Source organism: Suhomyces tanzawaensis, assembly GCF_001661415.1.
Source record: "Suhomyces tanzawaensis NRRL Y-17324 unplaced genomic scaffold CANTAscaffold_3, whole genome shotgun sequence".
In the NCBI taxonomy this organism is placed as follows: domain Eukaryota; kingdom Fungi; phylum Ascomycota; class Pichiomycetes; order Serinales; family Debaryomycetaceae; genus Suhomyces; species Suhomyces tanzawaensis.
In genome coordinates, this window is record NW_017963638.1 from 1,097,680 (window position 1) to 1,124,024 (window position 26,345).

Sequence of the window (26,345 nt, forward strand, 5' to 3'; positions counted from 1 at the left end):
CTTCACTACCGCGATGTTATGTCTAACGGTCAAAACGGTTTATTTTGTTGGGGTCAGCCAATTAATTGAGCGGATCCAGCATCAGCGGTGCATGAACCAAAATAATTCACAAATACGGAATAGAAATTTCACTAGCTACTCATGCAGGTTTTAGTACAGGGGAGAGAAACTTTTTTACCAAAAGCAAATCTTATTTGACTCAAATTACCATTTTTAGTGTAAAATTGGAATGGCTTAAAAATTGTTACATTTTTTTCAATTAATACAATGGAAACAGTCGACATACAAAAATGAAGAATTCTTAGAATCCAGGAGGCGAAGCCTCAACGGTAGCAATGGCGCTTAATTTAATTTCAAATTTTTTAGCTCAAAGCACATTTTTTCCAGGTTCCACCCTCCGGAACCTTTTCCTTGCTCAAGACCATTTTTAATATGACCAGATTTGATGGCATACAAAACCTTCTTATCGTCAATTTCGACAATTGAGTTATGCCATGGAGTTGGTATATGTAACAAGTCGGTGAGTATGGGCGCCTTGTGGTCTTCAAGAGAGTTAATGACTAAACAATTGTTCGAATCAAGAAGTTTTATACCGAACTTAGGGCCACAATTCTTGTGAGCATGAATGGATAACCTCAAGCAAAAAGGAAAAAATAGTTCAACCAAGTTCGAATATGCGTCGTTTCGCTGAATGTTAGTAATAAACAAGGTCAAGAAATTGAGTAAATACGTACTTTGATCATCTCAAAGGCAACCTTAGAGATTATCTTTTTAAACTTCTTTCTGGACAACTTGGTAGCGATTGGATGAAATTCCAAGTCCTCAGTCATGAATCTTGAAAAGCCTCTGTACAAATATAGCCTAGGGTGTTTAGGAGTATTAATGTCCCTCATCAAAGAGCCACTATCGGTATCACAACTTGTCACCAAGATTTTTCGACAGATTTCAGCCTCCTCGTCAATTTTGGTGTCCAAGTAGTGTCCAATTTGGATATCCTTTAGTGTAGTCTCCTTGAACAGTGAGTTATTCAAGGAGAAGATATCAACTAGCGAACTAAATTGAATTGGGTCCTCATCATCTGATTTAAGTGTTTGATACAAGTTTTTTAGTGCTGATGAATACACATTTACTTGGTCGTCGTCGACAGCAACTATAAGTTAGTAAGAGTCTTTAATAACCTCTGAATGTACTTACTGCAATCACTGAAAACATGTCCATCGCTCACAATCCAAAGTTTTATCCCTGGTTTATATATTTCCTTCACTTTTCGTGCAAATGTGATAAGCTTCTGAAGAGCCATCTGCTCTCCTCTGTCGGGAAGTGGTCCTGAGACTTTCTCAAGATTTGACGATTTGCATGGAAATGCTGGGAGAACTGCTTGAATGGCAGTATTCCGACTTGTGAAAAAATCAACAACTGACTTAAAATAGTCGGAGCCTCCAAACTGCCACTCGTCATACTCAGTTGTGTTTTTTAAGTCCTTGACAAATAACTCCGCAATCAAAGAGGTGATATTTTGGTTATTCTCATTTTGAATTGGAAAGTTCACTCTAGAAGTAGATAAAAGTAACTTGATAAATGATAATTCAAAGTCTGTATATTCGAGGTCATTTGTAATAATCCCAACCCAATAGCCTTCTTTGCGAAATTCCCAAGCGATATCGTCATCAATACTTACTTTGATTAAATTATTCTCCTCCATGTTTCTCTTACCATTTTTAAGCATATCAAGTAAACCTTCAGAGATCAAGTACGAGAAGCATTTGTGGCTAAGAAATGAATTCTCATCCCTTGTGTAAATAACCTTGACTCGTTCAAAAATAGTTCTGGGTTTAATAGACTTCAAAAGTTCCTCACTATCATTTCCCGATGAAAAGGACTCATCAAGCTTCTGCTCTCCAACCGGCATGTTTGTTGAACTACATTGCTACGAATAATGAATTCATATTTATAAGATCTTATGCAATGTATTAGTTGCACGAGTATGAAATTGTGGTTAACAGATACTTTCCTAATGCACTTGATTGGCAGAAACTATGATGTCAATTTACAGAAATGCAAATTTAGGAAACTATAACCTAACCAAGAATGAGGCTTTTACGAAAATTACCACATCACCAAATGCCGCCTGAGTTATGAAATGTAGCAGAATATTTTTGGAATGAATGGAAGAATCTCTTGAAGAGCAATTTTTTTAGTAAAATTTATAAATGCACATGTGTAGCGTACTTTCAAGTGTTACTGAAATATCAAAAATGCTAGAGGACACATCTTGGATTCAAATAACTTGCTCAACTATACTATGCTTCGTATTTTACCAGGTTCTTTGTGTTGTACTACCACCCCCAAATTTTCCTAAGAATATTCCTACCATTCCATTTTATGTTTCATTCCTAAGTTCTTATACAAGTCTTGACCAAGGTGAGATTTACGAACAATATTTGAAAAGCAAGTTAGAGAAGCATGGTGCTGTAAAAATATATTTTGCTTCTAGATGGAACATTTTAGTCACTAGACCAGAGTACTTGTTAGAAGTTTTCAAACACGAGGATATTTATGCTAAAAGTGGAAACCAAAAAAAGATCCCCAACTCAGTATTAGCTCTGTACACGGGAGACAACATTATCAGTGCTCACGGTGAAGTATGGAAGACTTACAGAGAAATTCTTAGTCCCAATATTCAGTTTCCTGAATTAAAGTATATGCAAGAAAATACTGAAAAGTTCATTCAAATTTTACACAATAAAGTGGCAACAGAAGGAAGTTCATTATCAATAACCAGTTTGTTGCAAAACTATGCCTTGCAAAATATTGGTCAATCAGTATTAGGTGTTGACTTTGGTACTTTGGAAAATCAGCTGTCTCATTTGCATAAAAATATAATTTATGTAAAGCTGCAAATCTTTAGACCCTTTTTCTTAAATTTCCCAACTTTTGATAGTCTACCAATTCCCAGTAGACAAAAAGCTAAGAAGGAGGTTATTAAGTTTAAGAAGTACTTTGCTAATCTCTTGGAGGACAATAGGGATAGAAACTCTAAAAATGCTACCAATAGCCTCTTGAATGCACTAAATACGGGCAGGATCAATAAGCAGCAATTTATGGACAATGCAATTATTACTATGATTGCAGGACACGAGAATCCGTTGTTGTTAATGTTGTCTTTGTTCTATGTTCTTTCCAAACATCCCGACTTGCAGGACAGGATTCGAGATGAATTGCAAAGGGTAGATGATGCGGGCAGTAGTCCATTACTTTTAGCCACCATCTATGAAACTTTGAGGTTATTTCCTCCCCTTGGGCAAATCATTAATCGAAGGACGACACAGCCAGTGATACTTGGGAAAGATATAAAAATACCCAAGGGGGTGTATGTTGGCTATAACAACTTTGGAACTGGAAGAGACTCTAGTTCATGGGGTAAAGATGCGTCCCAATTTGTGCCCGGAAGGTGGGGGAATAGTATTGACGAAATTAATCATAATTTCTTGCAAGCAAAGAGGGAAGCTACGCTTCCAGCTTTTCACGGGAGAAAGAGGGCATGTTTGGGTGAGAAATTTGCTCTTATCGAAGTCAAATGCCTAATAGCCGAAACGGTCTTGAATTTTAGAATATTAAAAGATCCGGAATGGAAAGAAAGGTTGACTCCTGCGGGACCCGTTTGTCCAATGATGTTGAAGGTCAATTTTGAGCCATTGAACTCTATATAGGAAAGAATAGGAAGCTTAATAAATATTAGCCGTGCAATTTACCGTAACCACACTGAAATACTATTGTTCTTTCCCTATCGATTTATTTGCTCACTATTCATACCTTAAGCCGACTTTTTGCAGCTTTTGTCGAAGCGAGCAAATACTTTCTCCATTTACGCAATGGTTCGGAGCCCCGTACACGCCAAACATGCATCTGCGAAATGTGTTGCAAGGCTAAGTTTCAAAGGCATTTATGCGTTTATAAACCTAAAAATGCTCTTCTGGCGAGTTACAACGTCGACTACAAATTAATACTCTTCTTTCATTTTCCTGTTGGCAATTAATATGTCTGCATCAACTAAGTCAACAGTTGAGAAGGATGTCCATTCGCTGGAAGGATCTCTGAAGGATCAAGAAATTCAGCTTCCTGTCCAACAAGAAGCCCCTTACACGGCGTTCTCCAAGAACAGATCCTCGTTGATTATAGGAATAGTGACAGTGGCCGGTTTTCTAGGTCCTGTTTCTGGAAATATTTACATCCCCATCTTACCTCAACTTCAAGAAGTTTTTCATGTATCATCCACAACTATCAATGCCACCGTATCAGTCTTCATGGCAGTTTTTGCCGTCGCCCCTCTAATCTGGGCTTCATGGGCAGACGTCGGAGGAAGAAGAATGTTGTATTTGATTTCCCTTATCATGTTTATCCTTGCAAATATCCTATTGGCAGCATTGCCTGTAAATGTCGGTGCTCTTTTCTTCTTGAGAATTTTACAAGCATTCGGAGCATCATGTGTCATGTCTGTGGGGGCAGGAACAGTTGCAGACATCACACCACCAAAGGGCAGAGCAAAAGCCATATCATATTTCATGCTTGGGCCACAACTTGGACCAATCCTAGGTCCCATTATTAGTTCTATCGCAACAGATGGACAGTGGAGATGGATATTTGGTTTTTTGGCAATACTTGGAGCAGTGGTTTATGTTGTGATTTTATTATTTTTACCCGAAACTTTACGGTATTTGGTAGGGAATGGTGAATATTGGGAGTCTCGAGGTAAATGGCTTGTTCCCCCTAAGCTCATTCAAAAGAAAGTGGTACCTGAAAGTCCTAAGTACCCGAAGCCACCTAAAATTGGAGTAAAGAGTTTATGGGGATTGGCACTTTACAAGCCGGTTTTACTTTGTTCTGTCAACGGAGGTCTTTTGTTTGCTTCATTTTATGCAATGAGTGTTACATTCTCTCATATCCTACAAAGCAAATACCATTTCACAGACGTGCAAACTAGTTTGTCTTACATTTGCCCAGGAATTTCGCTTGTAAGTGGATCAGTTCTGGGTGGAAGGATATCTGACTACTTAAGAGCAAAGTTGGAAAAGAAAAGTCCAGGAAAGTATATCCCTGAAAATCGATTTTCCATCCAAATTGTTGGTTTGATCATATCCATGGCAGGAATTTTGGGTTATGGTTGGTGTGTCAACAACCATGTTCATGTTGTATCAGTTTTTGTTTTCACATTTTTAGGAGGGTTTGGAATGACATGGGTTTTTGTGACCAATACTACATACTTAACAGAATGCTCCACTGGCCAGCCTGCTACAATGGTAGCTCTTGGGAACTTCATGAGAAACATCGCGGCTGCAATTTCTTCGGCGATTATTGATAAATTGATAGAAAAAATGGGGTTCGGATGGTGTTTTACCGGTCTCGGCTTAATTGATCTTATCGGTATTGGCTTAGTAGTCATATTGATCTACTATGGGCCGAGATGGAGGGCCGAACATAATAAAAAAAAGTAATACTAGTGTTTTCGGATTTATTTTTCATATCTCTCATGTAATTATTTCTTAATTTATAATTCCGCAACTTTAGTTCTAATAACACCCTGTAAAATTTGTTCGAAATAAGGTAGAGTTTCAGGAATTCGGTCTTTATTAAAACAGGTAATATTTTGTGCTCACGGTTTTAGTAGGGGTAATTTGCTCAAATAGTTATCTGATCCTGAAGTGGAAACTTTAATTTGCCGAAGCCACTTTTTAGTTAAGTATAAAAATTGAGGCAGTTTCTGCAGTTCTTTCCACATTACAAAATGAGTAGCTCACCAAAGCAAAGAGAGGGAAGCATAACTTCAATGGAGAATTCCAAAGATGTTGCAACCACTTCTCAGGAAACTGTCAAGAGATCCAATGATTTAGATGCTGAAAATCAGGAAAACCCTGAGAACTCAATTTGGACACAGAAGAGTATTTATCGTGCATGGTTACTTTTATGTTTTACAACTGGTCCTGTCGCATCAATGTCCAGAACCTATGTCCCAGCTTCAATTCAGTCGATTGCCAGAGCTGTTGGTAAAACTAAAGCTGGTCGCAAGTGTGGATTCAAAGGGAATGATTGTTATGTTAGATTTGGTACCGGAACTGTTCATTTTACTTCATATGTTTTGTACCTAAATGCCATTTCCACTGCTTTGGAAGGTGTGGTGGCAATTTTGTTAATGGGAATTGCTGACTATTCAAATTATAGGAAATTATTTTTGATTGGATCAATTTTCATGTTTGGTGTATTTGCTTTACCATTTGCAGGTTTGACAGGAAAGGATTATCCCACAATGAAGGCACTCTCTGCCTTATATGCTTTGATAAGCATTGATAATTCCATTTATCAGATTTTAGAGGGATCTTATATTCCCCTCTTTATGAGGGCTTCGAGCCCAAAAGGTACCGTAGCGGAGGAAGTGAGAAGAGATATGGTTTTGAAAAGAGGTTCAGTAGTTAGTGTCATGGGAATTTTCTTGGGAAATGTTGGAGGAATCGTTGCATTATTGATCGGAATCATAATTTCATATGGAAGAGGGGGACCAATTAAGGATGGCTATCATAACTTCTTATTGGCAATTACCATTGCTGGTGCAGTTACAGTTGCTTTCTCAATCATTTCTGCGTTTTTCATTCCTAGCGTCAGGGGAAAACCCAAGCCTAAAGGTGAGTTCTTACTTACTTTAAGTATTAAAAGACTCATTAGATTAACCAAAGACATACAAAAGTACCCTCATGCTTTCTTATATTGTGTTTCGTGGGTTATTTGGAATGTGAGTTACAGTAACTTTTTGAGTGTCTTTGTTTTGTTATTCAGATCCACACTTGGTTTAGGATCCTCAGATGCTGAGTACACGGTGTATACCTTTATGTCATACGTTGTTGCTTCAATAGGTTCATTATGTTGGATGTGGTTGTATCCAAGAACTAAAATAGGAATTAAGTCTTGGGGATATGGCTTCTTAGCCTTTTCATTATTCTCTAACTTTTGGGGATGTTTAGGTATTAGTTCTCATACTAAGGTAGGGTTCAAGCATAGATGGGAATTTTGGATTTTTGAGGTTTTCTATTCTGCCAGCAGTTCAGCCTTGAGATCATTGAATAGAACCGTCTATAGCACTTTGCTTCCAGAGGGTGAAGAGGCACAATATTTTGGACTTGAAATAATGCTTGGGGTTGCCACAGGGTGGATTGGAAAGCTTGTGAATGCCACCATTCAAGACAGAACAAATAATGACAGATATCCATTTTTACCTAACCTCTTCTTGGCTTTGGCATCCATAATCCTTTATTATTTTGTTGACTTTGAAAAAGGAATGAAGGACGCCGAAAAATTGATTCAGGAAGAAGATACTGCAAATATCAGTTACCAAAGTACTGAGGAAAATGGGGAGCCACTTAAGAATTGATTACTTCTCAGTTTAGCAAACGAAAGCATGAGAATACAGTACATCGAAGTTTTCTTTAATATATAGTCGATTCTGGAATGTACCCTTTACTTTTGAAACTCATAGGTTTTGGAAGTGCTTACTCAGAACTGTCTTAGTTTTTTAACCTAAGCCTGTAAATAATAAATGCCTTTCTTTCACTACCTTCTGTGACCAAGCTCTAGTTCTTGTAGCTTCATTGCGCTGTCTGTGTCATGTCGCGATATTTCTAGTATTTTGATTCATTTTATAAAAATGTTATCAAGATATAAGGATTATATGAGAACATGTGTGCAAGTTTTAAACAATACCAATCAACAACGAGTTTACAATTTAGCTTAGTATACGAAAACCTAAATCAAATTATCACTTTTGTCTAGATGACCGAGTAGTCGCTAGATCAGTTTTCAGAGTCGGGTAAGGATTAAAAGCAATATAAAACACACAATTAGTTTATCGCATATGAGATAGATTTCAAACCATACATTTTTTATTTCGGTGAAATTGCAATTCGGTGCATTACCAGCATCCGTTGTAAGCAAATCACATTTGATGATTGAATTTTGTCAAATAGTCAGACTGAAAGTGCTACAAGGCAACTTGCAGGTGGTTGGAGGGTGAAACTCGCTCGTCATTACGTCCATAAACTCCAAATCCATAATCTCGAATTTGTATTTTTTTTCTTACTTAAACACTTCAGAAGTATTATCAAACCTTTTATACTTCAATTGTTTTTCAAAACCTTGAAAATGTTCTCTCATAGCCTTGGAAATGGGAAATCAAGTTAGAAATTAGTTTGACAAACACAGTAAGGGTTACATAATCCTCAGAGACAACAAGCTTCGTTCCTCATGGCCCAATGGTCAAGGCGTCTGGCTACGATTTAGTAACCACTTCTCGGTTGGAACCAGAAGATTCCAGGTTCGACTCCTGGTGGGGAAGCTTATTTTTTGATTTTTGCTGCGAATGGGCTGATATGGTCTGCATACAACCATTGGTTTCTAACCGCCATATATCATCCGTTTTAACATCGACTAGTACCAACATGCTTCCCCAACCAATAAATATCCAAAAGTGGATCAAAGAGAACGGCCACCTCTTACAGCCTCCCGTGAATAACTACTGCCTTCATCGTGGCGGGTTCACTGTGATGATAGTGGGAGGTCCCAACGAGAGAACCGACTATCATGTCAATCAGACGCCAGAGTACTTCCACATGTTTAAAGGGTCGATGTGCTTGAAAGTCGTGGACGATGGAGAGTTCAGGGATATTATCATCGAGGAAGGAGATTCGTTCTTGCTTCCTGGAAATACTCCTCACAACCCCGTAAGATTTGCTGACACCATTGGATTGGTGGTTGAGCAGGATCGTCCTGAGGGTGTCAACGACAAGCTCAGGTGGTACTGCCTGAACTGTCAGCAAATCGTGCACGAGGTGGAGTTCTACTGCGTGGACTTAGGCACCCAGGTCAAGGAGGGCATTCTTGCGTTTGATGGCGATATCGAAGCCAGAACATGCGGGCACTGTGGGACGTTGAATCACTCCAAGCCACAATAATAGAAGGGGCTACTGCAGGAGATGGTTTCATCCAGCGTATTGCAGCAGGGAGATTAGGAGAAGAGATAGAGACACGGAGCACTGCAGGACGTTGGGGAGGAGAAACGAGGTACATCCAGGGACATGTATATAGCTCCATTGATTATATGAATTATGACAGATCTACAGCCGAGGTATTTTGTGTCTAGGTTAAATCACTATATCAGTCACTATTCTATACCTTTGCTGGCTTGTTGGTCAACAATTCTTCACCCTTTTCAAAGGCCCAGTCCACTGCGGCCTCCACAGGCTCATCAAACACGTATGGCAATAACGGAACAATTGCCAACCCGATACCAACTGGACCATACGTCTTCAAGGTCTTGGGGGCGTTCTTGAACAACACTGACGAGTAGCGCACCGAGCTGTGGATGGTGAACGCAGGCAATCCCATGGAGGCAATACTCTGGAAGAGCGCTCTCTTGACAGCATAGATGCCCCAGTTGTTGTCGACCATGTTGGGGTTGGAGGCCAAGAACGCCTGGGCGGCCTGGGGGTCTCTGGCAGGGAGGTTAGTGTCCCAAGGTCTCAAGCCAGGAGCCCAGCGGCCCTCAGACTTCATCTTCACGATCCACGAGTAGTACGACACGTCTCCCAAGATGTACATCCACGAGACACCGTATCCAGCCTTGACCAAGAACGGGTGTGCAACTGGGCGGAATGACTCGCCAATGTCCGAGGTGTAAGCAACGTATCTGTGAGATGCCCTTAAGATGGTTCTGATTCGGTTGGCATAGGCAGTGTAACGGAGGCTGCTGTCTTCAGTCAACTTATCGTCGGAGCTGACATCGTCGAGCGGTTGTGGGGGTTTTTCAATGGAAGACATGGTAGATGGTGCTTGTAGAGCCGAGGGCTGGCGAGGTTTATATGGGTGCGAGCTGGTGGTGTCGCTAGGACGGGTCGTGTATCTCAGCGCAGGGAGGGGCCAAAGAAGGAGACAGTTAACGGCTACAACTGCGCAGATTACGGCAGATTACGGCAGATAACGGCTCCAGAGGGTGCATGTGGATGACTCGTAGTAGGGCTAGAGTGGGATGGTGGCGACTGAGTGGTGGTGGGTGTAGTGGAACGTGTGGTGAGTAGCGGCGGTGGCGGTGCTAGCGCGCTATCGCCGGTAATCGCCACTGCGAGCATTCTCAGGAGGGTAGACTCGTTGCAGTCATGTATATGAACAAGTCAGTTGACAAGCTGATTAGTGAGCAGCATGCCCACTTCCTGATCCGTCATTGTAGATTGGGTAGTGAAGTGGCATTAGAGGGTGGTTCATTACTGAGCGAGCATACTGGAGTCTCGCTAGCAGGCAAATGCTGTCCCTGGCCCCCCCGCGCTAGCGAGCCTGGTGTCACAACCACGCCCTCGGGCTCACTATTTTTCCCCTAAAGCCACTCACTGCTCACTATTTTCCAGCGCCCTACCACATCTCACTTTTATCCCCACAGCGCCATCCACTTGCCACCATCATGAAGCTCACGTTGGTCATCAGGTTTGCGGCAACAGAGCCCATCCCAGACTTGGACATCCCGTTGACCATCAACTTCGACAAGGACGACGTCAATACGTTGGTCAATGCAGGATGGATCAAGAACGTCATCCGCAGTAAGGTGCCCCAGAGCACCAGCAACAGAATCAGATTGATCTACAACGGACGAGTTTTGAACGATAAGACCAACTTTAGGCTGGAGGTGCTCAAGCCACCAGCAGACCCCTCTACAGAGCCCAGGGAGCAGCAGATCTACATCCACTGTGTGATCGGGGAGAAACTCACAAAACAACAACTAGCGGAGGAAACCCAATTGGATAACCGTCCCCAGGAGGTATCCACAACCACCCAGCCGATAGGTTTTGACCGCTTGCTCGAGCGTGGGTTCAGCCAGGAAGATATCAGCGATCTCAGGCGCCAGTTCATGATGATCCACGCTGACCAGTTCCCCACCAACCTGGGGTCAGATATCCACGATCTAGAGGACGAGGAGGCTCGCAGGCATACGCTCAGGCAAATGGAGGACCGCTGGATCGAGAGCACTATCAACGGAGATACCAACAATGGAGGAGAACCGGTACCTGGAGTACCGGCACCTAGTGCGGCAGGAACCGGAGAGGCCCAACAGACAACACCCCTGGGAGACTTGGAGGGTTGGCAAGATAACCGCGACATCCTTTTAGGAGTTCTTTTGGGAATCTTTTTGGGGGTGATCGCAGTTATCTTCATCCAGGTGGACGACACTGTGTTCAACAAACACACCAGGGCGGCGATATACATGGGATTTTTCATCAACTGGTCGCTTGGAATCATCAGATTGGGTTTGTGGACGTAGAAAGTACCTAATGAGCCTTTGGCGACAAAAGATGGCAACCAGGGAATCTCGACAGACACGAGTTCAACTCGAGAGGGATAGTTTAGAACTGAGAGTGGTAGTTCACCCCGACAGGGTAGTGCAACAGGTCGACTGTACAGCTACACTAGCATGTGCAGACCAGCTCAACAGTGGCAGTAGAACTCGACAGTTCACTCAACTTACAGTGGTTTCAACTCATTATCAGCTCCAGCTTCAGCTAGCGGAAACTGCCAATCTTGTAATAGAATAAAGTATTAGTTCATTACGATCATAATACAAGCAAAAACGGAATGAAGCATAGGGTGTAAGCTAATTACGATCACAATACATACAAAAGCATGATACTCTCCGAATTTGCTGGAGTTATTATTGTCAGAAGAACTGGGCGATGCTACAATAGAAAGCTTGCCTTACCAAAGGAAAAGAGGAATCCACGAAAAACCAAATGGAGCTTGTATAATGGAGCTTGTAGATTTCAAAGTACTGGAATCACTATTACTGCAAGCTTATAGCCGAGTAAGCTTCTGCTGTGTAGAAATTGCAGTCGAGTACCAAATAGCATCAGCTCTGTAGAAATTACAGAGTTCTAGAAGTATCAGCTCTGGAAGATTACATCGAGTACCAGTGGAAGATTACATCGAGTACGAGTGTTGGCGTGTTTGGTGTTCCATTAACAAATTCACGCTTCAACACATTCACATAAAGAGACTGAGAGATGATGTAAAATTTGCACCTCATCTGGTTTTCAAGTGGAAATTTGCAACTTGGTGCTCGATCTTGATGCTCAGAGACCAGACAGTCTTGTTCAAGCATTTGCATGCTTATATGTAATAGGTATCTTGTTCAAGCACTGGATGTTCGTACTCAGCACACGGCTACACTACAGTAATGTTTGATCCACCAGCCCTCACTTGTCCCTAGAAAAAAGACAAATGAAAGGGCATTAAGATGATCTATCTCCGAAAGGATGTTATTCCCGCCAGGAACTTGACGCTCGCCAACTCGTAGGGATATCTGAAAAAGACAAGCAACACGGTAATAGTTCTGGCTGCCGCACACCGAGCAAGAGTGGGGATCCCGCTGCTTATATAGTCAGGGCGAAGAGTTACCCGGACACCATTCTGGGTAGGGCTTCCCGAGAGGTTTAGCGGCGAGTGGTAGCGCCACGGACATCAGGATCCAGCACGTGACTTTTTCAGTGGCCCCAGATGGATCAGGCCAGACCACCACGGTGGGCCGAAGCAGAGCATCGTCAACAGCGCAGCTGGCCACCAGAGGTGCCACAGCCCCCAGGCCCAGCACAGCGGCCCAGCCTCGTCCACCAGCGCAATCGGACCAATCCGCTGGCGCCCATTGGCATGAGTCACAAGAGGTTAAGTCACGTGACCCCGGTACCGGCTTCCTGCCGCCAGTGGCCCCAGCCAACGCGGGGTTCACTACTACATGTTATCGCGCCCGGTAGTTTCCGACCACTTAACACCGGCATTGATCCCCCTCCACAGCGCTAAGCAACCAGCGGGAATCTTTAATTTAACCTTCACTTCTTTTTCACTTCCTTACAGCGTCTGTTGTTCCTTTACCATGACAGAAGCTCCTAAACCATTACCTTTCTTCTACCAATTCGCCTCTGGCGCCATTGCTGGGGTTTCCGAGATCTTGGTGATGTACCCATTGGATGTGGTCAAGACCAGACAGCAATTGGACAGCACCAATGCCTACAAAGGCACCATCAACTGCTTGAAGAAAATTGTCAAGGAAGAGGGCTTTTCCCGACTCTACAAGGGCATTTCTGCCCCCATCTTGATGGAGGCCCCCAAAAGAGCCACCAAGTTTGCTGCCAACGACGAGTGGGGAAAGGTGTACAGAAACTTGTTTGGCGTGCAGACGATGTCGCAATCGTTGGCAGTATTGACAGGTGCAACTGCGGGAGCCACCGAGTCGTTTGTGGTGGTTCCGTTCGAATTGGTCAAGATCAAGTTGCAGGACAAAACCTCCAAGTTCAACGGCATGGGCGAAGTGGTCAAGCACATCGTCAAGACTGACGGGTTGCTCGGGTTATACAAGGGTTTGGAATCGACTTTGTGGAGACATATCTTTTGGAATGCTGGTTATTTTGGATGTATCCACCAGGTCAGAACCCTCATGCCCCAACCCAAGAACTCATCGGAAAAGACCCTCGTGGACTTGACCTGTGGTACCATCGGTGGAACCTTCGGTACAGTGTTGAACACCCCCTTTGATGTCGTCAAGTCCAGAATCCAGGCTGGTTCCAGTAGATACATATGGTCCTTCCCATCCTTGTTGATTGTGGCCAGGGAAGAGGGCTTCGGTGCTTTATATAGAGGTTTCATTCCCAAGGTGTTGAGATTGGGTCCAGGTGGTGGTATTTTGTTGGTGGTCTTCACGACTTGCATGGACTTCTTTAGAACACTTCAAGATTAGGGAACGGAAAATAAAATCATCAGACAATTTTTGTAAGTCAGTTGGTACCACTGGAATTCTAGCATTGACTTCCACTTACGATTGGGAGTTACTACATCTTGATCCGCGAAGGCTCAATTGTGAAGTATTTCTATTATTTCTATTTTAACGTTAAATTACTAATGACTCTAATAGACAAAGCTCACTTCAGTAACCATTCGATATTGCACTCATTTGAATTCTTCTTTCAATGCAACATTAAATGCCTTTATCAATTCTACTTCCCGAAGATGCTGTACTTCAACATCCTTGTTCACATACTGCATGGTCTCACCAAACTTGAAGCCCTTGGAAGCTTCCTTATTGATCTCCTCATCTTGTGCATCTTCATTCTGGACTTCCCTGAAGGTGAAGCCGTTAATCACGGTTACTAGTTCGGGCGAGTCAAAATCACAGTCAATTAAATCAAGCTTATCTGAATTTTGATTCTGTACCTTTGACTCTTCTGTCAAATGTATTTTTCCCTCGAAATATTCAAGACAATCTCTGAACCTACCTAAATGTTCCAAGTCATCCAAGTCGTATTCAATAAGTAGTTCATTGACCCTTTCGTAATTCAACAAGATGTTGTATATCAAATCGTAGTTAATAGACCTAAAAATCCCTGATCCATCTGTCTCCTTCGACCTCTTCACCACTCCTAAGTCTTCTTGATATTGTATTGTGTCATTGAATCTTGGTAACAACAAAAAGTCTAAAATCACAAATATTTCCTCCACCAACGACTTCAAGCTCCCAATTTGTTTAAGACCTTGGAAATATTTTGACTTGATCAATTGCTGTCTGTTGATGAACTTCAATAAGTTGAAAATAGTTGTGTAAAATTCCACCCAGACGTACCTCTGTAGTTCAATGGATGGGTCTTCATTGAATGCCACCACGATTTGATACATCACATTCAAGGCCATTCTAATGTTCTCGATGTTCAACTTGTTAGTCAAGTTAAAACGAATTAAATTCTGCACTATATCCAAAATGTAGAACAAACTGGATTTAATTCCAAATTTTCCGAGGTCATTAGGAACAAACGGACTTTTCTGATGACTTAGCTTCCATTTGAATTCATTGATTTCAAAATTCTTCACTCTTTGTAAGATTTGAACTTGACTGTCTGATTCATCTATAGGTGTCACAAACACCACGGGGGAAGTAAGCTTCAATAAGATCAGTAATGAGATTTTTGTAGTGGTTAGTATATTATCCGATCTATATTGATATTGGAAAACATAAGACAAAACACATAGCCAAATCTCAAACAATTCAATATGTTTATTTTCAAGTGGATCAATATCTTCAATTTTGCTGGTAATTTTATGGCGCTGTTCTGTAAAAATACTCAAAAAAGATGGATTCTTTATGTAGGCCGCCAATAAAATGCTTAAGGGTAAAAGTTCTGGAAGCTCTAGATAGTCATTTTCCTTTGCCGTTATAACTTTAAGACGGTGGTCGTAGATTTGCTTGAGTTGAACCAAATAGGGATCATCAATTCTCCTGATTATGCTTAGAGTCTCGTAATTCTTGTCCAAGTCAGTAACTAAATGGACTGTGTCATAATTGACATACAAATTGTCACCGAATCTGTTATTGGTTAACCAGTTCATGAACGAAGAGTTATGAATCTGCGTCACCAAGAGATCCTCTCTAAAGTTGTAACAATAGCTAAAAGTCATAGCCAAAATGGGAATATACCTTGAAGCGAATTCTTGCACGAATTTGACCGAGTTAAACGATTTTTGTCTAATAAATTGGTGCTCAAAGCTATTGGGAGACTCATTAATAAGATTAGTTATATCCGAGGAAAGTGTGGTAGAATTTAGGGGTAATAAGTTTGATGGTAGGTTCGCTAACGTAGCTATGATTGTGAACACTTTATTGAGTGTTTCGGGAGAAAGGGTGATCTTAGGAGCACTAAATTTCGGGTTTGACTCCTCAGAATCAGGTTCCACATACCCATTGGATACTCTTAAAAGCCTGTCAAAGGTGGATGCAAGATCTACCTTGAGGAATGAAAATATCAAGCTTTTGATGATAACGAATTCGTTGGTAGATTCTTTATGGAATGAAATTGATAAAAAAAGGGTTTTCAAGATATCTCCTATAAGGAAGATGATATCCTTGATTACGACAAGATTATGAAATTCTGTTTCTGAGGAATCCTCAATATGCTTGATGGCATTGTTAAAATACCAATTTACTTCTTTCAAAAGCGTTGTTAATGTTTGATCATTGAAAAGACCAGAGGTGCCTGGCAACTGGAAGATTTTTGACGCCACATCGGACGTGGCCGATTTGGACTTGGTTTTCTTGGTGATAATCAAATTGGATTCGTACAAAGACTGGAACCACACCTGTATGACAGCCACTATGTTGGAGATCAACTCGATACGAAGGTCGTCGTCAATATCATCAAAATGACCTTCCGAAGCAATTGGAGAGCCAGAATGGGTTCTCTCAGGCGAGCTTGACTCATTTCTTTCGGTTGAAGTGTTCTTTGTGGCAGGGGATTTCTTGATGTCGGGAACAGAGTTTTTTCTGGAATTGACAGAGCTGGCGCTCGAGACTTCTTGTTCCAGTTCTCCTTTTCCCGTCAATGTGGTGATATCGTCACCATCTAGGTCCAGAACGATCGACACTGTCAGAACGCGGCCGTTCAACGATGTTATGTCGTCGCCCCCATCGTCTAACTCTGGATAGGGACCACGGGAATTCTTGTCCCTGGAGGAGAATTCACCCTGGGCGTTGGAGGGATACTTCATGGCATCCCCAAGCAACAGAACTCCCGACTGCAACAACTGCCTCATTATGGCGATGTTCTCGGACCTGGGCGTCAATGTTCCGATGACTTCTGAGTTAGCCACCAACACCGACCGCAACGCGTTGGCGTGAACGGGAGTAGTATATATGGAGGGATAGAAGCCGATGTCTTTGGAGTCCCTGGACCCGAATATCTTCGAGTAGAGTGCAATTGACTGGTTGTGGTGATTATGGCTCATGGTTGGTGGGCATGGATGGAACTGGCTGGTCTGAACGGGATCAAAACGGGCAAAAATGTAGGATTTGAGTGGCTGATTTCACAGAATGCAGTTTGGAGTACGTAGTGGGGCCCAATGAAGGTCGCTATTTGCACGCAAGCAGGTGGATAGAGGCTGTTTGCACGTATTGGAGTCTGTTCTCGATATTAGGCGTCGGAGAGTCCAGTCTGGGCTATGCTTGTGCGAACCTGCAAATCAAACCAGGGTCCACCAGCGAGGTTCAAACAGGCACAACTCCTGCCTCCGAGGCCCAAAAGAGCTGAGACCTCCACGAGCCGCCCCTGGTCACAGAGAAGTATGGAAAAGTCGTTTTATCCCGGTTTCTTCCCCCAAAATGACTCAAAACTGGCCCCATCCCCCGATATCCGTTTGCAGGTTGGGCCCGCGTCTGAAGTGGTCCTTATGTGTCTATAACAGGTATCGATTTGGAGCTAATGCACCCGCTCCCACACCAGATCACCATCTGACCCACCGTATAAATAGCCAGAGCCTGGACGTGCCATGCCGCTGCCGGTAGAAGAATACGAAATGGTGGACCAATTGCCGGTCGAACTCGAGGCAGGACCCTCGATCCACTCCCCCAGAAATTCCCGAAATTCCACCTCCAGCACATCGTCCACGTCTTCAGTGTTGTTTGACGAGATCCACGAGTACAGCTCCAAGGCAGGCCACGAAGACGAGTCGTTTAACTACAGTCCTCTCTTCCAACGGGTGTTGCACTCGTACCAGGGCCCCAGCAGGTTGGGAAAGTACTGGTGCACCATCATTGGTTTGGCCTGTATAGGCCTCTGGGTGGTGGGGCTAGTGGTGTACGCCCACGAGTCGCCGTTGAAGATCATCAGTGAGCTCAACAAACACCCCACCATCGCAGTGAGCGGAAAGAACGTCACTTTGAACGAGTACAGTGCTAAATTCACCAACATTTCGCTAACAGACTACCGCAAGGGCAGATATTTTTCGTTCCGAGAGCCAATTACGTGGTTGAACCCCGAACAGCAACAATCCAGCGCTTCTGAAGACACTGACGGAGGTCACTACCTTACCAGGGGGCCCAAGGGATCGTTTGTGGTCCGGCAAATTGACACTGATTACACGAAAGACTTCATTTCCAGCACTCAATTTGCCTACAAGAACAATTTCTTCTACGTGGAAGGGGTCCAACTCAACCCAAACCAACCCTGGGACCTTCCTCGAACTCCGCACATCGTGAAAACAGACAGTCTCAAGCAATGGAGACACCTGTCGTTTGCAATCTACTGGATATACAGAGACGGATTTTTCTCTCCAATCCAGCCCCCAGAGAACCTTGAAAAGTTGAAAAACCCCGATAATCCTTTGGATGCCGAAGTCTTGGACAAATTGCATTTTGCTGAGTTCTCTCCCAACGGAGATTACATCGTCTTCGGGTTTAATCATGACTTGTACCTTCAAAATTTGGAATCGGGACATGTCGACCGAATTACCAGCAATGGATCGAAGCATATTTTCAACGGAAAGCCAGACTGGGTGTATGAGGAGGAGGTTGTGTCAGATTACAAGTTGTTCTGGTGGTCGCCAGACCAAGCAAACCTCGTATATGTTACGTTGAATGACACAGACGTGCAAGAGTATCAACTTGATTATTATGTCAAAGATAGAGTTGAAGTGGGAACCCAGTACGACGAATCCGAACAGCTTAAAGTGGATAATGTCAATCAATATCCAATCAAGACCACTATCAAATACCCTAAACCAGGAACTGCAAACCCCACAGCCACAATCAATAATTACAAAGTATCAGAAAAGAAATCCACAAAGCTCGAAATAATCCACCCGACTCGTGATCTTGGACACGATTTTATCTTCTATTCTGGATCATGGATAGACTCCAAGAACTTCCTTATGAAACATGCAGACAGAACAAGTAAAATATTGAAGAAAATGGTGTACAGGCCCCACGATTCCAACCAGATTCACGTTGTGAATGTACAGGATACTGCGGATTACAATGGTTGGGTTGATAAGATGACTCCGGTGACAGTAGTTCCAGGTAAAGATGGAGAAAATAAGTACATCGACAAAATAGTGGCCAATGGAAAATTGAGTTTAGCTTTGTTCGATAGTGCAAACTCCCAGAATTACTCAGTGTTACTCACTAGGCCATCTGAATGGGAAGTGGTTTCTTCTTCACCAGCAGTCTTTGATCAGGAAAATAACTTCGTTTACACCCTATGCACTATTCGTGGTGCGTTGGAAACAAGTTTAATCGGAATAGATTTGGATTCAGAAAAGAGAGCGAAATTAATCCAGATAACCGATATCGATTCAGAAGGAGTCTACGACGTGGAATTCAGCAGAAATGGACATTATCTCAATTTGAATTATGCTGGACCGTTGCAACCCTGGCAAAAATTAGTCAACATGAATCATTTGCATGGATATGCACAAGACGATGAGCCCAGTAACTACATAGCTCGTCAACCTTACATAAACCGTTACGAGGCTTTTCAAGAAAAGTTAAAGGACACAAATATACCCACTAGGGTCTATCGGGAAATCACAATTGGAAAAAACCTGGACAATACTCCATTAAAAGTAGGTGTTATTGAGATTTTACCTCCCAGGTTTGACCCAAAAAGGGGAAAGTACCCGCTACTTGTCAATGCTTATGGGGGACCTGGATCGCAAGTGGTGGACAAGTCTTTTAAGATTGAATTGGAGGACATAGTCAGCGCAAAACTAGACACCATAGTATTGATAATTGATCCCAGAGGGACAGGGGGACGTGGCTGGGACTACCAGGCAGCAGCCAAGGGGCGTATTGGGTACTGGGAGCCCCGTGACATTACCACAGTAGTCTCAGAATATATTGCTGTGAACAAGAACCTCATCGACGAAGAGAAGACGGCTATATGGGGCTGGTCGTATGGAGGATTTACAACCTTGAAAGTACTTGAGTACGATTCAGGAAACACATTTAAGTATGGTATGGCAGTGGCTCCTGTCACGAACTGGCTTTTCTACGATTCCATATACACCGAAAGGTATATGGGCCTTCCAGCAGAGAATAAGAATTATGAAACGACTGCTAGAATATCACAGTATGAGAATTTCAAGAAGTTGAAGAGGTTCCTAATCATGCATGGGACTTCAGACGATAATGTTCATTTGCAGAACCTGCTCTGGTTACTTGACAAGTATAATTTGAATAATGTTGAGAATTACGATGTGACATTCTTTCCCGACAGTGACCATTTGATCGACTTCCATAATGCCAACTCGGTTGTGTACGATAGGTTGATGTACTGGTTGGGTGGTGCATTCGGAGGGAGATACCAGTGAGAAGATAGAGATGGATTTCAGGAGGGTCTACGATGTCCAATCTAGGGCATTGTACGTGTAATTCGTCACGTTATTTATATCAATATCAGAACAATTCGATTCAGAAGTTGAATAGTCGGACGAGGAAGTTGGAATTTTTCTAAAATTAATACTTGAGTTGTCAGCTCGCTGGCACCAATGACAAAAATCAATAAAGGCGATTTGATAGACTTACAACGACTGTAGCTAGGAGATGCACATCTGGGTGGCTGAAACCTCGATTACGTAAGCATACCATGCCTTTATTGGGCCCATCCTGGGAGATATAGACGAGTTGTGGGAGGAGCTTTTAGGGAGCCAGGCTTACGGCATCCTGCTACTTTTCCTTCTAGCAGACTGCAGAATGGTGTAGAACTCATCTATCTCTGATATGTCGCTCATCTCGCAGTGAGCTCCTCCGCACGACATAATCATCTCATCGCATTTTTTTTCATTTCAAACTATACTCTACACTAACCACCATGGCTAAGACATCCAAATCCACCAAGAAGTTTCAGTCGAAACACTTGAAGCACACATTGGAGCACCGTAAGGAGGTCCAGAAGCACAACAAGAAGTTTGCTTCCAGAAAAAAGGGAAAGACTCAAGATGAAGAGCCAAAGAAGCCCAAGGAAGTCTTTGAAGACATGCCAGTAGATGAATTTTTCGAGAGTGGATTCGAAGTTCCAAAGGAAAAGAAGAACAAGAACAAGCCAGTCGAAGAGTCCGAGGACGAGTCTTCTTCGGACGAAGAAGATGCCGAAGGAATGAAGGAGACCATGAAGGGATTGGCTGAAAACGATCCTGAATTCTACAAGTACTTGAAGAACAACGACGACCAGCTTTTAGATTTCGAGGGTATCAACCCATTAGATGCCATGGAAGACAGTGACGAAGAGGATGCCGAAGCTGACGAGGGAGAGTTGGAAGATGAAGACGAAAAGCCCAAGAAGGCCACCGATTCCAAAACCACCATAACTTTGGAACTTGTCAGAAAGTGGAAGGCTGACCTTGAAAAGCCTACTGCTAAGCAAATCAAGACCATCGCTATCGCATTCAAGGCAGCAGTCAACATCACCAACACCAAGACCGACGAATACAAATATTCCATCACCGATCCTAAAGCATTTTCTGAGTTGATGGTCCTAGCATTGAAGCAATTGCCCCAAGCCATCCAAAAGTTGATCAAGTACAAAGTCAGTCCAAGCGGAGTCAGAAGCTTGCCACAAAAGAACCAGTGGTTGTCTCAAATTTCTAGTATACTTAAGTCCCAAGCTGGTTGTTACATAACCTTGTTGAAGGATATCACCAATACCGAGACTGCTTCGTTGATTTTGGCATCGTTGCAAGAAGTTTTCCCATACTATATTTCATACAGAAGATTGCTCAAGGAGCTTTTGAACGCAGTTACCCAAGTATGGTCTACTTCGAGAAGTTTGGACACTCAGATTGCCACCTTTGCTTTCTTAAATAACGTGGCCAAAGAATTTCCAAAGTCCGTTTTGGAAACCATCTTGAAGTCCACCTACTCTTCGTTTGTTAAGAACTGTCTTCAAACCAACGCCCACACCATGGCTGGTATCAACTTCTGCAAGAACTCCGCCAGTGAATTATTTGGTATCAACCCTGTTCTTTCGTACCAAATTGGATTTGAGTACGTCAGACAGTTGGCTATACATTTAAGAGGTAGTATAAATGCCACTACGAAGAAGACTGCCAACTCTTCGCCCAAGGATGCCCACAAATTGATCTACAACTGGCAATACTGCCACTCGTTGGACTTCTGGTCAAGAGTGTTGAGTATCCACTGTGCTGCCACAGAGCAAGGGGCTAAGAAGGCCGAAAACTCGTTGCACCAATTGATCTACCCATTGGTTCAGGTCACCTTGGGAACCATCAGATTAATTCCTACTGCTCAGTTTTTCCCATTGAGATTCTACCTCATCAAGTCCTTGTTGAGAATGTCCAAGACTACTGGAGTATACATTCCCGTTTTCCCATTGCTCAGTGAGATCTTGACCTCCACCATTTTCACCAAGCCAATTGCTTCCAAGAAGTCTAACCTTCAAGAATTTGATTTCGAGCACAATATCAAGGTCTCTGCCGGTTATTTGAACACCAGAACCTACCAACAAGGTTTGGAGGAGCACTTTGTTGAGTTGACCGCCGAGTTCTTCAACATTTATGCCAAAAGCATTGCATTCCCAGAGTTGGCAACTCCATCCATCTTGATCCTCAGAAGATTCACTAAGAAGTCGAAGAACATCAAGTTCAACAAGCAGTTGCAACAATTGGTTGAAAAATTGAATGCCAACTCCACTTTCATTTTGCAGAAGAGATCCAACGTCGAGTATGGTCCTTCCAACAAGTCTGAAGTCGAACTGTTCTTGAAGGACTTAGATAGTACCAAGACTCCATTGGGTCAATACGTCAGTGTTCAAAGACAAGTGAAGGAAGAGAAGCTCAGATTGTTAAGAGAGGCAATGGCTGACGAAGAAGCCGCTAGAAAGGAGCAAAAGGAACAAGAGGATGACGAAGACGTTGAAATGGAAGTGGAAGAGGACGAAGATGAAGAAGAGGAGGATGAAGAGTAAAGAGCTTTAAAGCATTGAAGTTTGAGGAATATCTATCCTCTGGAAGAATCATCGAATCTCTGACGAAGAGTCAAGACCACCAAGTAATACATCTTAGCGGAATTACGGCTATTGCAAGTGAAACAGCCGTAGCTTAATGGTGCGACCTATGTCGTGTATTTATAGATAGTTTATATAATACAAAGTGTTACAATCAAGTTATGCAAAGCTAGCGAACTAGCATGATGTAGTGGTGCGCCACCAGATGTGATGAACCTTTGTGAAATGTCCTTTAGGTCGAATTAACCACAGCACCTCTTTTAAGGGTAATTATTTGGCTGACGAGTGGGAGATCATGGATCGATGGGGATGAAGTTACCAACAATACAACTGGGGATATTGTAACGGTCCCTCCGAATGGTGAAGCTGAAACAACAACTCTTCCTTTTGATTCCGTCTCTGGTACGGAGATTGCAGCTTGTTAAAACAGCCTTTTGTCCCTTGTCGAAGGCAATCGCCCCGTATTTTTCCCAAAAGTTGACAGCACTCTCTTCACTCATCAACTCGTATATGGCCAACTTTCCGTCTTTCAAGTCATCCGTCATGACTCCCACCAATGATGCAAATTCTTTATTACCCCGATAGATTTCTCCTGTACGTCTCCAGAGACACGCTGGAATTGCCATGGAGGTGAACACACGATCGTAGTCCAACAACATTCTTTCAAAGCTTTCCTCTACCAACACCAAGTCCACATCCTTTAAGGTCCGTGCAATGGCCCTGAAGGCAGGTCTGAAAATTGAGAGCGGCTTGAGGATCCTTTGTCTGCTTGAAACATTCATGTAGTTGTCCATGTAGCTCTGTAAACGAGCATAACCCTTGGCGTAGTTGTATGGTTGCAATAAGCCAGCCTCGAGTTTCGCTTTGATGACTTGCTTCAATCTCTCTTCTGGCGAAATTTCTGTAGTTGGATCTGCTGCTGTGAGGAAGAACTTGTCTCTGGCAGAGTCGGAGATTACTGGCTGATGGGGGTCGGTTGTTTGCGACGATTGTGCCTTGTGAGGCGGCACTGGCCCCGAGAGCGATGTGCGCTGTGTGCTGGGGTTGGGGAACGATGCAGGAGCACTGGTGGGTTTTATAAATTGGTTTGGTTGTGGCAATTGCTGTTGGGCAATATTTTGGAGCTGGTCTACGCCTTCATTCTGGAAATTGGGTGGGAACATGTTGGAATTGGGCGAGAACGAAAGGATGGTATTAATGTTGTTTGAGTTATTGTTTGCTTCGCTTGTGGAGACGTCACCGAAGTTCAAGACCGGTCCAGAAGTGATGCCAGGCGCGTTGGAGGCGCTGGACTGGTCGTTGGCGATACCAAAGCCCAATACCAGGTCCGCACCGGTGCCGTCGTCGTTCAAGGCTCCGTTGACGAGCTCAGGGTCATCGATCATGGAAAGGAAATCATTCAACGAACTGAATTCACTTCCTGCATGTTCCGAGTAGAAGAATGGTTCCTGGTTGTAGGGCAAGGTCTGGGCCAACACCGAGTTATTTATACTTTTGGGAGGACCTCCCTGGGTGGGTGGTTTGATTTGCAGGGCTGCAGCTGGTGCGGGGGGTTGGGGAAGAGGTTGGAGCTTCTCGTCCTTGAGTCCCGGAGACGCACTGGCGATTCCCGGAGCTGCGTGCGCAGGTTGGCTGAGAGGGCTTTGGTGGCTCTCTGGGGGACTGTTCTTACCACTGCCACTGGGGGTTTTGCGGAGCGCCGCTGCCTTCTTCTTCTGGCGGAGATTCGACGGCTCGTCATAGCACAAGTGGCCGATTCCTCGCTTGATGCATCGCTGGCACGGCCTCGAGTCGTCACAGATCATGTGCGACCGCCGACAGTACACACACGCGATTTCGACCTTCTTCTTCCGCTTCCGGGTGGGTTTGTCGGAGGAGGACGACGATCCGTTGTTGACATCGTGGGAGCTCTCCTCCGTGGACCATTCACCGTCTCCATCACGGTCCTGCGACTGGGACCTGGCGAACTGAGCCGTGCCGCCGTTGGTAGGGGTGGATTTGGTTCCGATGTCGTCGTCTGTTGCGGCCAAGCTCCGGGACTCCTCGGTTTTGACGTTTTCGGGGGAGTCTGAGGGGTCCATTTTGGTGGTAGCTCGAGTTGGACGTGGTTGGGGTATATCTAGCTCGGATGCAGCCTTGCGCTATGGTACATTGAGCCGGTGGCGATGTCCAAAGAGTGTGGGTAAATTCGTTTAGGGTGAGAGGTTCGGAATTTTTGTTACCCCAGGGTGGCACGTGACCGGTGGTGGGTAGTCTCTGGACCCCGCGATCTGCGCACCATCGAGAATACATGCCGAGTCTCTCCGGGGCGATCGGGAGCAACAGGACCTGGGTGGCAGCGGGAAAATGCGGAAGCTGTGCAGTGTGGGGTGGATATGCAAGGAAGAAAGCACGTACCACCCGAAAGCGTGAACTTTTACAAGGCCCACTGGGACAGATAGATTGATTAATTTTGTAGCAAGCACATAATAGCCATTACATGATTAAATCCTAAATTGCACTCTGGAACAGTGAGGTTACAAGAATAATTCTTGGAAATGCATTCTTGCTGTACCATCCAAATCATTAATTAATTACATAGAAAATCTATTGTTTGCTCGTACCATCCGATACTTAGAAAATCGCTATTCGAACAGGAAGAAGATCGATACTCAATTAATTCTCAAGAGAGTGATAATAATTCCACACCAAGATTCTACACCCAAAGAATAAGGTTAACACCAAAATCTACAATAAAAGTCGTAGTGGATACAGCAGATATTATTTAGCTTAGTGGTTTAATATTCATTTGCGCATAAAAGTATATCTGGATCAGATGTGGTTGTGGCTAAATCGTTTCAATGCTCGTAACTTATTATGGTAACTCCACATTCAGCCAATTTTTTTTCTCTTAGCTACTCTGGATGATATCATAGTGTCATGGTAATCCATATTCAGCATCTTTTACATGTCTCCTAGGTTACCTGGATGATGTCATATTATTGTGGTAAATACACATCCAGCCCATTTATTGATTCTGCCATTTCTCTTACTACTGCACTGTTTCAATGTTATAGATGTTGGATCTATAGAAATTGGGAACATTAATAGTTTTATAGAGGAATCCCAGCAAAATGTAGTTCTTACCAATTTGCACTTTGATTTTTTCCATTTTTCTATACACTTTCAAGCGTCTTATTTTAGCGACTCATCTCTGCATAGATGTAATACCGAGAAAGTGCCTCGAGATTCCGGAGCTAGGCAATGAAAACTACCTAGTTAACTATGATACCGGCTTTGCAAAAAATCTGGGTAATAGAAGCCTAACCATTGATTATTTATTCAATATCTCTCCCATAAGTGCAAACCAATGCAGTAAGCATATCACGAGAACCTACCGGGATAGAGAATTAGCATTTTGTATTGTTGCTGAACTCTCAATGGTTTCACCTAGGCGAAACCACAAATGTGTACTTGGCAAATTCTAGTGCTCATATAGTAGGATCCAGAATA

The 26,345-nt window shown here is 43.3% G+C and overlaps 12 protein-coding genes and 1 non-coding gene across 13 annotated transcripts; 9 read left to right on the forward strand and 4 right to left on the reverse strand.

Moving 5' to 3' along the window:
• Positions 1-342: 342 nt before the first annotated feature.
• DIT1 (Dit1p) lies at positions 343-1,909 on the reverse strand (the record flags this gene model as incomplete). Its single annotated transcript, XM_020206684.1, has 3 exons — positions 343-687; positions 735-1,150; positions 1,195-1,909. 3 exons carry the CDS (start codon positions 1,907-1,909, stop codon positions 343-345), a joined length of 1,476 nt encoding a protein of 491 aa, XP_020065193.1.
• Positions 1,910-2,255: 346 nt separating this feature from the next.
• DIT2 (putative cytochrome) lies at positions 2,256-3,710 on the forward strand (the record flags this gene model as incomplete). Its single annotated transcript, XM_020209690.1, has 1 exon — positions 2,256-3,710. One exon carries the CDS (start codon positions 2,256-2,258, stop codon positions 3,708-3,710), a length of 1,455 nt encoding a protein of 484 aa, XP_020065194.1.
• A 263-nt stretch (positions 3,711-3,973) lies between these two features.
• CANTADRAFT_25804 (uncharacterized protein) lies at positions 3,974-5,563 on the forward strand. Its single transcript, XM_020207538.1, has one exon. It carries the CDS (start codon positions 4,038-4,040, stop codon positions 5,490-5,492), a length of 1,455 nt encoding a protein of 484 aa, XP_020065195.1. The 5' UTR covers positions 3,974-4,037; the 3' UTR covers positions 5,493-5,563.
• A 120-nt stretch (positions 5,564-5,683) lies between these two features.
• Positions 5,684-7,594, forward strand: CANTADRAFT_25805 (uncharacterized protein). Its single transcript, XM_020207539.1, has one exon. The coding sequence runs from the start codon at positions 5,783-5,785 to the stop codon at positions 7,415-7,417; it is 1,635 nt and encodes a 544-aa protein (XP_020065196.1). The 5' UTR covers positions 5,684-5,782; the 3' UTR covers positions 7,418-7,594.
• Positions 7,595-8,280: 686 nt separating this feature from the next.
• CANTADRAFT_t93 lies at positions 8,281-8,377 on the forward strand. The gene has a single exon. It is a non-coding gene; the product is annotated as a tRNA-Arg (tRNA).
• A 103-nt stretch (positions 8,378-8,480) lies between these two features.
• On the forward strand, positions 8,481-8,993 carry CANTADRAFT_21332 (3-hydroxyanthranilate 3,4-dioxygenase; the record flags this gene model as incomplete). The annotated part of the gene is made up of 1 exon (XM_020206685.1): positions 8,481-8,993. The coding sequence occupies one exon, from the start codon at positions 8,481-8,483 to the stop codon at positions 8,991-8,993; it is 513 nt and encodes a 170-aa protein (XP_020065197.1).
• A 214-nt stretch (positions 8,994-9,207) lies between these two features.
• Positions 9,208-9,858, reverse strand: CANTADRAFT_5748 (uncharacterized protein; the record flags this gene model as incomplete). The annotated part of the gene is made up of 1 exon (XM_020210700.1): positions 9,208-9,858. One exon carries the CDS (start codon positions 9,856-9,858, stop codon positions 9,208-9,210), a length of 651 nt encoding a protein of 216 aa, XP_020065198.1.
• Positions 9,859-10,492: 634 nt separating this feature from the next.
• CANTADRAFT_21334 (uncharacterized protein) lies at positions 10,493-11,347 on the forward strand (the record flags this gene model as incomplete). The annotated part of the gene is made up of 1 exon (XM_020206686.1): positions 10,493-11,347. One exon carries the CDS (start codon positions 10,493-10,495, stop codon positions 11,345-11,347), a length of 855 nt encoding a protein of 284 aa, XP_020065199.1.
• A 1,602-nt stretch (positions 11,348-12,949) lies between these two features.
• CANTADRAFT_49387 (mitochondrial 2-oxodicarboxylate carrier) lies at positions 12,950-13,810 on the forward strand (the record flags this gene model as incomplete). The annotated part of the gene is made up of 1 exon (XM_020209699.1): positions 12,950-13,810. One exon carries the CDS (start codon positions 12,950-12,952, stop codon positions 13,808-13,810), a length of 861 nt encoding a protein of 286 aa, XP_020065200.1.
• A 209-nt stretch (positions 13,811-14,019) lies between these two features.
• On the reverse strand, positions 14,020-16,842 carry CANTADRAFT_49568 (uncharacterized protein; the record flags this gene model as incomplete). Its single annotated transcript, XM_020209723.1, has 2 exons — positions 14,020-16,299; positions 16,372-16,842. 2 exons carry the CDS (start codon positions 16,840-16,842, stop codon positions 14,020-14,022), a joined length of 2,751 nt encoding a protein of 916 aa, XP_020065201.1.
• Positions 16,843-17,112: 270 nt separating this feature from the next.
• Positions 17,113-20,452, forward strand: STE13 (Ste13p). The gene has a single exon (XM_020206847.1). It carries the CDS (start codon positions 17,383-17,385, stop codon positions 20,200-20,202), a length of 2,820 nt encoding a protein of 939 aa, XP_020065202.1. The 5' UTR covers positions 17,113-17,382; the 3' UTR covers positions 20,203-20,452.
• Positions 20,453-20,702: 250 nt separating this feature from the next.
• NOC2 (mRNA-binding ribosome synthesis protein) lies at positions 20,703-22,814 on the forward strand (the record flags this gene model as incomplete). The annotated part of the gene is made up of 1 exon (XM_020209716.1): positions 20,703-22,814. The coding sequence occupies one exon, from the start codon at positions 20,703-20,705 to the stop codon at positions 22,812-22,814; it is 2,112 nt and encodes a 703-aa protein (XP_020065203.1).
• Positions 22,815-23,146: 332 nt separating this feature from the next.
• On the reverse strand, positions 23,147-24,934 carry CWT1 (Cwt1p; the record flags this gene model as incomplete). Its single annotated transcript, XM_020210708.1, has 1 exon — positions 23,147-24,934. The coding sequence occupies one exon, from the start codon at positions 24,932-24,934 to the stop codon at positions 23,147-23,149; it is 1,788 nt and encodes a 595-aa protein (XP_020065204.1).
• Between the last annotated feature and the right edge of the window lie 1,411 nt (positions 24,935-26,345).